The following is a 12,190-nucleotide window of genomic DNA, read 5'->3' as shown; positions in this document are numbered from 1 at the left end:
ATAGTGTAAATTAATTACATTAAAATTTTAATTTCTACATAACTAAAGACATCATTCAAAATGTTAAAAGACAAGCCACAAACAGTAGAAGATATCTGTTATACATATAACTGATAATGAATATTCAGAAAATATTAAAAATTCCTTGAAAAGTCAGTAGGAAAAGAGAAATAATCCAGTGGGGGCAAAAAAAAAAAGGAGGGAAATAGGAACAGGCAATTCCCCAAAGGAAATCCAAATGGCCAATAAATTCAAATACATATATGAAGATACAAAATCTCAATAGAACTCAGAGGAATGTAAATTGAACCTATACAATTTCACATCTACCTGACTGACAAAAATTAAAGCTTCACAATATTAAATGCTGAGAAGGGTATCTACCAGTGGGACCACTCACATACTGGTGAATGTTTAAACTGATAAAATCCTCTTGGAAAAAACTGACAATATCTAGCTAAAGATGTGTAAACAGCATGAACTGACAAGTTTTTCTCATAAATATATGAAACTCTCATATGTGCACAGACAGAAATGTTTAAGAATGTTCATTGCAATACTGTTCCAACTGGCAAAAAGGGACACACTACATTTCCATCAACAAGAGAATGAACAAATTGTAACATATTGAAACAATGTAACATTATATAAAAGTTTAAATAGAACTTCATACACCAAACCAAAAAGAAAAATTCTCAAGAATATAAAATGTTGAGTGAAAAAGACAAGTGGCAGAACATAAACAGAGTTTGATAGCATTATTTTTAAAGTTTCTAAATGGGCAAAGTAATAGTATATGATATTTGGGGATATAAAATTATGAAAATTATAAAAAATATGTGAGGGAATGCTAAACACTGAACTCGTGACAGAAGTTCTCTCAGAGGACTGCAGAGGAGGGAATCAGAAAGGGCATACACGGGCTTCAGTTGTATTTTATTGTTTCATGTCTTAATAAAGATTTGAAGAAAATTAATATTAAGATTTGATAAAGCTAGTGGAAGGAATATGGGTGCTTGTTATATTATTATTTATATATGACTATTTCACAATTTTTAAAAGTGAAAAATGTACTTTAAAAATTTTTTTAAACTCAACCTCTGCTTTGGGCTAAGATGAAATAACACTGATCAGTCATAACTTTCTTTCATGAACAAATAGAAAATTGGACAAAATATATAAACAGCAGTTTTCAGACACTAGACAATGGGCAGTTCAGGACCATGCTCTCTGAGGGAAGGAAATAAATGGTAAGGCCTACTGCTGCCCCAGCTTTCTGCCTGGAACATTCCAGATAACAGAGCAGGGAGGAGAGTCCAAAGCAGAGCACTGAATTGGGAGACAGAGCTCAGAGCCAGAGAAGAGGAGGCAGCTATAAGTTGTGGGTAGAGTCCTGGGGAGGAGGGAGCTAGGCGGGAAAGGACGTGCGAGCATGCAGTGACACTACGAGGCTAGACAAAGAAAAACCAGGGAACTGTAAGCTGGACAGCTCCTAGGGCTTACATAGAGGTAAGAGGCATTAAAGTTCTGAAAAGTTGGAGTAGATTCTTTTTGATCACCTGGGGCAGTCAACAAAGACTCCAGAAAGGTCACACCCATTACAGGGCTAAATCACGTCCAGAATAAAGGCTACCGTAGATATGCCCTAAAAAAGCTTAAAAATAAGCCTCAAAATGTAAGTCTGATCTTCAGGTAACTTAACTGCCTGACAGAGCAAAAAGCTCCTTTCCTTCAAGAAAGACAATAAAATCTAACATCCAACAAGGTAAAATCACAACATCCAATCAAAAATTGTCAGCCACGGGACAAAAAACAGGAAAACATGACTCATAAGCAGGATAAAAAGCATTTAACAGGAAAAATAACTAGTATAGTGGAATTAACAGAAGAGGATATTAAAACAGCTATTATAAACATGCTGAACATGTTCAAAGATTTAAAAGAAAACATGAATATGGTAAGAGCCAAACTAGAAGATATTTTTAAAAAGAAACAAATGGAACTTCTAGAGATGAAAAATACAACAAAATTTAAAATTCACAGGATGGGATAACAGCAGAACAGACACTACAGAATAAAAAAATAAATAAGTGAACTTGCAGACAGAGCCAAAGAAACTATTCAGACTGAAGCACAGAGAGAAAAAAGAATGAAAGAAAAAATTTTAAACACTGAAAGCACCTTGTGACCAACAACACAGTATCAAGCAATCTAACCTATCTGCACTGAGAGTGGCAAAAGAGGAGAATAACAGGATGTGAGAAAAAACACATTTGAAGAAATTATTCAAATATGATGAAACTATAAACCCACAGATCCAAAAAGCTCACTGAACCCCCAAGCAAGATAAACACAAACCACACTACACAAAGGCACATCATAATCTAATTGCTGAAAACCTGGAATAGCAAAAATCTTTAAAGTAACCAAAGGAGGTGAAAATTTTAAAAACTTGCCTGCCTTCCATAAAACATACAATTCATCAGAACTACACTCTTCAAAACACGCTTATTGCCTTCAGATAGGACATACTATAGCATTGTCAAAGGTAAGATGGTAGAGTTAATACATAATCATAAATAACAGATTTTACCTTCTCTGTGAGACAATTTAGTTCTATTTAATGAGTCCCAAAAGTAGCCAGATAACTATAGTGGGAGTGAGGACACCTGAATGCTATTTCTAGAATATATCTACCAGGAGACCATTAGTAAATAGCTTAACTTACCTCTGCTTCTTCTAAGCCAATGTGTAACAGTTTAAAAAAAAAAAAAAAAGGACAGGTATAATAACTTCAAAGATCTGAATGAATTCCCTATTTCTCCTTGTAAAATGCTTCAAGAGCCTTAGACTGCATTATTGCAGAGTACTAATTTAACCAGACAATTTATAAAAAATACTAAGTCATTTCTAATGTTCTTTTTAAGGATCATTTGCTATAATTGTTGCTAACTAAATGCAACAGAGACAATCACAATCACTATTCAATATTACTATGTTGGTATTTTTAATGAAATAGAAAGGGGCGTTTTAGAGGTTGAAGAATTTTTGCATGTTTTTCCTAAACTGGTGTATTCTATATATAACATCTTAAGTACTGAAAAGTCAAAAAAATTAGCTAGAGTAATAGAAAGGCTTATGAATGAACAAACAGGTACATTACAAATTTATTTCAGTGATTTTAAGTTTTTATTTAAAAAGCAGAATTAGAACTTATCAGTGATATTTTACATGTATAAGTAATTACGTACTGAACACACCTCAACTGTAAAACTCAATACACATATAAATATTACCATAATAGTTACATTCTAAGGGTCCAAATTCAAATGAAAGTAGGAAATTTAAATCTTTACCTAATATCTTCTGATAGGAAAGAACAATCATTAGCTTCATAACTGTACACAATGGATCCAGGGAATTCTAAGAAGGGGAGGTCATCTTCCAAAACACTCTTCTGAATAGATGCCTTGAGTTAAACAAAATTCCAAAAAGGCACAAATAAAATTCACATTAAATAATAAATATTCACTGAAATAATAAAGTTCACTGAGGCATTCAAATTATAGTTCTAAGTTTTATCAACTAATGCTTTATAGATTAATGAAGTCATACGGACAATTTAACAAAGATAAAGCTACCCACTGTAAAATTATTTTTCTAACAAATTTATTTGCAAACTTCTAATCCTATTTTCATAAAAGCATTTATTTTATTAAATTTTTTCTTCAATTATATTAGTATTCTACATGCAATAATGTTGCCATAAAATGCTGAAGACTGGTTGATGGAGCTTAAATCTATGAAGACTTAAAACTCACTTAACCATAAAAATTCACCAAAATAAATACTGTCTAAATTATTATCTGAATCGGAACAAACTGGCAAGGTCAACCATGTAAACTAGATAAAAAGGGAAAGTATAGAGTAAGAATTCTCATTTTTGTAAACCCAGTTAAAATTTAATCCCATTCATCCATTCAATGACTAGATTCTGGTTCATTCACACAACAGCAACTCTAAACGTAAATAATGGTTTGAAGTTTACAAGTTAAGATTGACTCATTTTACAGTCAAATGCACATTAAATTTTCCATCTTAAAAAATAATCAATGAACGGCATACCTTTCTTTCTTCTACACTATATGTCTTCTTCTGCGTAGACATCCATTCAGGAAGTTTCCGCTGCTGTGTTGTTTCCAATGTTTGTTCATTCATCTTTAAAAGGTTCTAGCTGCAAAATCCAAAAAACATTACTTTGTGAATAAATACAGTCTTTGTAAGAAAACTCAGAGATAGACCTATCAATATGATTGAAGATCCAAATATACATGTTTAAATTAAGTTACGGCGTCTAGGCCCAAATATAGGTTATAAGAGCTGGAATCGCAAAAGAAAAAGAAACATACAACATGCTAGCTCTAATGACCATATATTTAGTATTTCTTCTTTTCAAAATAATTGAGCCAGTTTAATTGAGTTCTAAGGTTCTAGCAGTTTCAAAATTTTATTATTCTCTGACTTTGATCCTTTTAAAAAATAATCTTTATCTCATTTACAATGAGAATATCTGGGTGTATAAACTGCTACAAATTTTTTGACAACTTTAATTTTCTTATCATCTTTCCTAAGATCTAAGTAAACTCATCAAACCGTTAAACTGTTCACAAGTCTACCTGAAGAGAATTTTGAGACAGATAAGCTTTTCTATATTAAGGGTTTTTAATTACACTCTTGGCCTAACAAGTGAACCAGTCTCCCTAAGAATAAGAGTTTCATTGAGAATATTTTTTAAAAATCTGTTACAAGCTTTGAGGGCTCTACTCAATATAAACCACACTTCAAGAATGGTTGTAGAAAATACAATTAATAGGAAAACCATGACATACTCTTTCTGTTAAAGATAAAACAGATCCATATCCTCATGTGACTTAACACACTAAACTGAAGTGGCCTTAAGTTCTTAATAAAATTCTTCAAACCCCAACCTTAGTTCCCGTTATCTCAAATTTCTAGTAAAGGCACAGCAGTTTTTAGTATACACCTGAAGATTCTTATGATGAAACAATGTCAATATGAAATAATCAAAGCAACTATTTATGATTATGGGATAGCCTGTTGTCCCTACTGATTTTTTTTTTAATTAATTTATTTATTTAGGCTGCGTTGGGTCTTTGTTGCTGTGCGCGGGCTTTCTCTAGTTGCGGTGAGCGGGGGCTACTCTTCACTGCGGTGCGTGGGCATCTTATCGCGGTGGCTTCTCTTGTTGCAGAGCACGGGCTCTAGGCGCACAGACTTCAGTAGTTGTGGCACGTGGGCTCAGTAGTTGTGGCACATGGGCTTAGTTGCTCCGCGGCATGTGAGATCTTCCCGGACCAGGGATAGAACCCCTGTCCCCTGCATTAGCAGGTGGATTCTTAACCACTGTGCCACCAGGGAAGTCCCCCTACTGATATTTAGCAATACAAATTCTGAAAAAATTAAACAATATCCAGAAAGTATCCATTTAAGTGCTCATTTTCCCAAGCATAAACCCCCAAAACTGAGAACACTAATAATGTATGAAAGAAAATTTTTAAAGATTACTTTGGCAAACAAATTTTCCATACAGAACAAACTCCATCATTCTTATGCACTGGGAAGGAAAGGATTAACAGCAGGAAAGGGGAACTCACTGGCCCTACTGGGGAAGAAGGAATGAAAGACCTCAACCATCAAATGTGCTAATGACCTCAAACTGGATGGTAGCCTTGTAAATCTATCAATGGTATCCACTAGCAGAAAAATACCAGAGTATCTATCGAGAAAATGTTAGCCAGATATAACTAACCTATCTAGGCTGCTTATCCTAAATAAGCCTGGAATTCTGGCTTTATTAATTATGTCTGGAAAATGGGGGGTAGTCAGTATAGACTTAAAAAAAATGCACAACATGAGAGTTGAGACAGAAATCTCAAGGTATTTGGGGGACCTTGAAAAGGGAGGAATTCACCTAGGTCTGTCAGGCGAAATCTGTGATAAGCCATTGTCATGACTTCCCTAGCCCTGAGAGGTCTTTTAAAAGTGCAGTTTGAGACTCCTTATAAAAGTTTCATCAAAGCAAAAAAGTCTATATGATCAATTATAGTTATATTAATCATCAGGCCAAGTTTATTGAGACCAGACTTATTTTGCAAACAAATTGGTCTTAATTTGGTTATATTTGGAAGAAATGAGGGTAATTTTAGAGAGAAAACAGATTATGTTTCAATGAATGTTAAATCCCAGAAATCCCAGTTTTGTTAATGGAGGTCTGTATTTACTAAGACTCACTTCCTAGATAGTTCCTTGCTGTTAGGTTATATTAATGCAAAGTTTAATTAAATTATTAAAAGGGCACTCTAAGTTTGGTTTTGAAGCTTATCTCAGTAATCTTTTGGATGAAGATCAGATGCCCCACGACCTGCAACCAGGGGATTATGCATACTGGAAAAGACATAATTTAAAGGACTATCTCCAACCTAGACAGAAGGACTCTTATCAGGGACTCTTAACTAGCTCATGCACACTGAAACTGAAAAGAACTGATTCGGATTAATTCCCACTTACAAAGGGTCCCTACACTGGACTCGCCTATAGAGATTATGGCTGACCTCAAAATCACCTTAAAACAATGCTCGGATGAGAAACTACACTCACACTAGGATGAGAGGAAGAAGACGTCAAAAGTAGACACTTAGCCCAAGATCCTGGACCTGGCTTTTATGATCCTTTATAACATTTTCTTGACTTCTTGGACCTTTGCATATGAATCAAATGTTTTCCTATCATGGGCATGATCCTATGTTAATTTTAAAAATCAATCCAGGGGCTTCCCTGGTGGCGCAGTGGTTAAGAATCCGCCTGCCAACGCAGGAACACGGGTTCGAGCCCTGGTCTGGGAAGATCCCACAAGCCACAGAGCAACTAACCTAGAGCCTGCGCTCTAGAGCCCGCGAGCCACAGTTACTGAGCCTGCGCTCTAGAGCCCGCAAGCCACAACTACTGAGCCTGCGCTCTAGAGCCCGCAAGCCACAACTACTGAGCCTGCACTCTAGAGCCCGTGAGCCACAACTACTGAAGCCCATGCGCCTAGAGCCCATGCTCCGCAACGAGAAGCCACCGCAGTGAGAAGCCACCCCCCCCACCCCCGCTCGCCGCAACTAGAGAAAGCCCACGCACTGCAATGAAGACCCAACGCAGCCAAAAATAAACTAATTAATTAATTTAAAAAAAATTCTTACTTACGACTTTAATAATACTGCTAGCTATGTTGTTTGTATTTTGCCTGTTTTACAAGATTGTTGTTCCTTGCATTACCAAATGTGTGACTGAGCCTCCAACAAAAATACATAGTTTTATATGAGATCAATAATTGTAATAGTGCAACTCTAGATATGGGAAGATGATGCAACAAGGCGGAATTTTTTTCTGGACCATAACAGACTAGTAAGACAGGTGGTCCTTTGACTATTGTTAATCAGACCTAGTCCAGTAATAGCAGACTGAGGGGCCTATCAGCGAAATTTTCGCCAGACCTAGGAATGAGCCTTCCTAGCACCACAGGACAAAATGGTCATGAAATGCCTCCCAAATCATGGTCCAATTTATGACCATGAGGGGGCCCTGTCAACTACAATTGGTACTTGCCATTGGCACTTGCCATCTACCTGTACAAGGATTAAACCATGTGCTGCTGCAGCGGCTGACTTTCAACACCCCCTGAAAGGAGCTCAGGGTGGAGAGCAGGAATGAGGCCCTCTGCGCTCTGGGAAAAACTGGTCTTCAGATAGTTAGATATTTTCAGGAGACGATTTTATGAGCCCAACTCTTGTATCTCCTCATATCTGGAAAAGCACTAAAATCCTTCATGGTGACGTCTGCTCCTCGTGACTAGCAAAAACCTTCTGCAAAAAATATGTGCTTGATTGTATGTACTTCCCCTTCACCAAAATCACATATATACTGACCTTCCCCCTTAGCTCTTCGGAGCAGTTTCTCAGAGCTATCTGAAATGCTGTCTCCCAGGCTATAGTCCTCATTTTGCCCCAAATAAAACTTAATTCACAACTCTCACGTTGTACATATTTTTTAAGTCAACATCAGTAAGCTGTGTAATTTAGAAAATATAAAACAGAGGAGCTTCAAAATGAAAACTTCCTTTGCGCAGTTTTTTTTTTTTTTTGCACACATTGCTCAAAACTATTCTGCTAATCCAAAACCATAACATGTACTAATGCAGAAGAAAAGGACATTTTTGGAATCTGTGTGTGAGAGTTTGGGGTTCCTCCAAAAAAAAAAAAAAAGGAATATTCCATCTGCACTTGGTGCTCTTTGAATCATTAGCAAAGTTTGGCATTGGGGAAGATCTATGATTCAGTGAACCAGAACTGACAACGCAAATGTTAGTGCTACCACCTGCATTATATGTAATAAGATAAAATATATAAACTATATATGCCTTATTCATTATAAGGCATTTTACAAATGTTAGTGGTTATTAATAAGTTTATATTTGCCACAAATCCAAAACCCTTGACAGTCAAAAGTTGATCCCAAAGTATGTGTATATACATATACATATACACACACAGACACAGACACACACACACAGGAAAGGAGAGTCTATTCTTAACCTTAAAATACATTTTTATTAAACTGGAAAACAAGCTTTTGCTACATGCAGAGTAGATCATTTGCAAAACTGCCAGAAAATTGAGTTTTCTGAAAATAATAAACAATTCTATAAAACAACTATAAAATCTTGGAATTCTGTAAGTAATTCATTCACACTGCCAAAACGGAAATAAACTTCAATAACTCCTCCCTGCAGCCACCTATAACGCTAAAATCATTTTAATTTAAAATGTCTAATTTTTAGGGGCTTCCCTGGTGGTGCAGTGGTTAAGAATCTACCTGCCAATGCAGGGGACACGGGTTCGAGCCCTGGTCTGGGAAGATCCCACATGCCGCGAAGCAGCTGGGCCCGTGAGCCACAATTACTGAACCTGCGCGTCTGGAGCCTGTGCTCCGTAACAAGAGAGGCCGCGATAGTGAGAGGCCCGCGCACTGCGATGAAGAATGGCCCCCGCTTGCCGCAACTAGAGAAAGCCCTCGCACAGAAACGAAGACCCAATACAGCCATAAATAAATAAATAAAATTTAAAAAAAAAAAAAAAAGTCTAATTCTTAGACCTAAATACTTTTTTGCATACAAAATTCTGTCTAGATGTCTCCAGGCAAAGAATTTGGAAGTAAAATTGTTTACAAACCTAACATTTGTGTCAAATTTACTTAGATCTTGGGACAGATAAAAAGCACACAGAAAAGTAAAGTTGTAGCAGTAGGGAAATTCTTCAGCATACATGAGGATTTTTTTTTTAAAGCTTTTTCTTTTTTTTAAGATTTTTTTTTTTTTGATGTGGACCATTTTAAAGTCTTACTGAATTTGTTACAATATTGCTTCTGTTTTATGTTTTGGTTCATCCGGCCCCTAGGCATGTGGGATCTTAGCTCCCCAACCAGGGATCAAACCTGCACCCCCTGCATTGGAAGGCGAAGTCTTAACCACTGGACCACCAGGGAAGTCCCTACATGAGGATTTTAATCATTGATCAGATAAAGGTTATTCTTGGGAGGGATCCAAGTCATTGAATAATAGAATTTTTAAATTATGTATTTAGCTGTTACGTTGTTGAGTATGAACAGTGTTGACACGTCTTTTACTAAAATCAAGTCTTATCATTTCATAATGCTTCACTTTGAGCCATTAAAGGATAATAAGCTCCTCTTTGAAATAAATAATATATTTTGATTTGTTCTGGTTTGGACTTTCCTGGAATAATCTCACGTATCTATCCACCACTACCTGCTACTTTTCAACTTTTATCACTTTTTTAAAGGCTGGCTTTAAACAACATACACCTGGGATTTTTGTTGTGGTTTATTTTTCTGGTTTTGGTTTTGAACAGCCCAATTTGAACACATCTCTTTCAATAAGGAGATTCATCTCATTCACAGTTAGTGTAAGAACTTGAGCTTTCCCTTTCATCTTACTTTGATTAATATTTACCTTCCTTTCTTCAGTTTCCTCTTATTCTTTGTCCATTTTTTCCAACTGTGTGAAATTACCATTCAAACTCTTTTTTACCATTGCCAGTGTTAAAATTTCACTTTTTTTCCATCCTATTACTCTACTATCTCAGCAAAATAGTAAAACTATATCCCTTCCCCACCAAGACCTGACGTTTGCACTGTCCCTCTACCCAGCAAGGCAAACTCTTAGAATGTTTTGAGTTCCCCATCCTTCTAACTACTGTTTTTTTGCTGATACAGTTTTGGCTACAGCCTGTTTTCTAGTATTGCTCTTCTGTTTCAAGAATCCTTACTATTTTCTAAACATTTATGTTACCAATTTCATCATCCATTTTAATATGTTTATATAAATTTAAATATATATGTAAATGTATATATTGCTTACTATAGTTTCCTCTTCCCTTAATCTTGTCAACCTTGAATCTCTGTTCTGATTCAACTGTTTGTTCAGAGGTTTTTTTCAATTATTTTCCTCAAGTAGAATATGTAGGTGATAAGCACTGATCCCCTGCATATGTGAAAATTTATTTTTCAAATAGGTAAGAAAATGATGTGTTAGCTGAACATAACAGTCTCTCAGCAGTTTGTAGATGTTCTCTTACAGTCTTCTGCCTTTTAATGTCACAAGTAAGAAGTCCATTGTTTTTCTGATGCTTTCTTCAATTGTGACTAATATTTTTCCCATCTGGGAGCATTAAAGATGTTTAAGGATTTTCATATTTTTAAGAGCCTAAGTGTACACTCTTTACTCTCCTTGGAATCAGTGAGTCCTTGGAAAAGACTCCTTTCCAAGTCTTTACTTAAGATGAGAAAATTTTCCCCTTGTTATAGGTTGAATTGTATCTCTCCCCGATACAAGATAGGTTGGAGTCCTAATCTCCAAGTAACTCAGTGTGACTTTGTTTGGAGATACAGTCATTACAGAGGTAACAAAATTTCAATGAGGTCATTAGGGTCGTCCCTAATCCAAAATGAGTGGCGTCTTTATAAAAAGGAGAAATTTGGACACAGAGACAAGACATGCGTAGCTAGAGGATGATGTGAAGAAACACATGGTAAAGAGTCATCTACAAGCCACGAAGGCAGGCCAGAAACAGGCCCTTCCCTCGCAGCCCTCGGAAAAAAAACAACTCTGCCAACAAAGTGATTTCGGACTTCTAGCCTCCACAACTGTAGAACAATAAATTTCTGTTGACTCTTCTAGTTTGTGGTACTTAATTATGGCAGCTGTAGCAAACTAATATACCCCTGTTACTAGTTTAGTTATTAATTGCCATAATCTATTCCTTTTTTCCTTCTACAGCATTTATTCACATTCCAGTGACTTTCTTGCCCGAATTTCTTCTGCTGGTGTCTACTTATTCCTACCTGACGACATCCTCTTTAATTTTGTTCTGTATTTCAAAGAGACTTCTTCCACTTGATTTCCAAGATGCTAATTTCATTCTCAACATTCTCAACTTCATTTCATAGTCGTTTTTCAATTTGCCTCCTGAATTTTTATAATGTTGAGATCTCGATTGTTAGTTTCAGAAAGTTTCTTGGTACTCTAGTTGAGTCTCCCTAAATGTGCTTATAATTTCTTTCTTTCGTAAAAGTTATAGTCTAACTGTTTCAAAGATCTGTGTCAATGGGAGCTTCCTATTTTGGATGTTCTGTTGGTCTTCTTTCCCCTATGCTGGATTCCTTGGGTGGATTGTTATTTTACTTTACCCGTATAACTCTATTTACCACCAGCAGTCTCAGCTCTTAGGGTCCCTCAGGAAGCTGCAAACTGAGGACAAAGACTGTAAGTCTTCCACTGAAGCACTAGGAGGCAGTATCTCTATTCACAGATCTCCCCAGTTGTAATCTCAAGGTCTAGCCCACCAACACACTGAGCCCATCAGTACAACTCCTCTGGAAGTCCTGTAAGATAGGAAAGATCAAGTAGGCTTCCTAAGACCAATGAGTTGTTCAGTGCATTCAACAAATACCGATTTAATTTTCAGCCATATTTGTTCTACCACAGTAATTCTATTGAGTATTTTATTTAGGAAATAATGTTTTAGTTCCTTTCTTATCCTCCAATTTTCCT

The 12,190-nt window shown here is 36.2% G+C and overlaps 1 protein-coding gene across 5 annotated transcripts in view; it reads right to left on the bottom strand.

Moving 5' to 3' along the window:
* WRN (WRN RecQ like helicase) overlaps nt 1-12,190 on the bottom strand; it is a 123,191-nt gene that overhangs the window by 92,071 nt on the left and 18,930 nt on the right. For all 5 annotated transcript variants that reach the window (XM_059909453.1, XM_059909455.1, XM_059909452.1 and 2 more), the window contains exons 2-3: nt 4,126-4,234; nt 3,357-3,469 (exon numbers count right to left, since the gene is read on the bottom strand). In XM_059909453.1, the coding sequence (XP_059765436.1) occupies nt 3,357-3,469; nt 4,126-4,218 (206 nt within the window). In that variant the 5' untranslated portion in view covers nt 4,219-4,234. The remainder of the gene's footprint in view (nt 1-3,356; nt 3,470-4,125; nt 4,235-12,190) is intronic.

Source organism: Balaenoptera ricei, chromosome 21, assembly GCF_028023285.1.
Source record: "Balaenoptera ricei isolate mBalRic1 chromosome 21, mBalRic1.hap2, whole genome shotgun sequence".
NCBI classification, from domain to species: domain Eukaryota; kingdom Metazoa; phylum Chordata; class Mammalia; order Artiodactyla; family Balaenopteridae; genus Balaenoptera; species Balaenoptera ricei.
The sequence above is the reverse complement of the archived record's forward strand: the minus strand, read 5'-3'. Positions and strand labels throughout refer to the sequence as shown.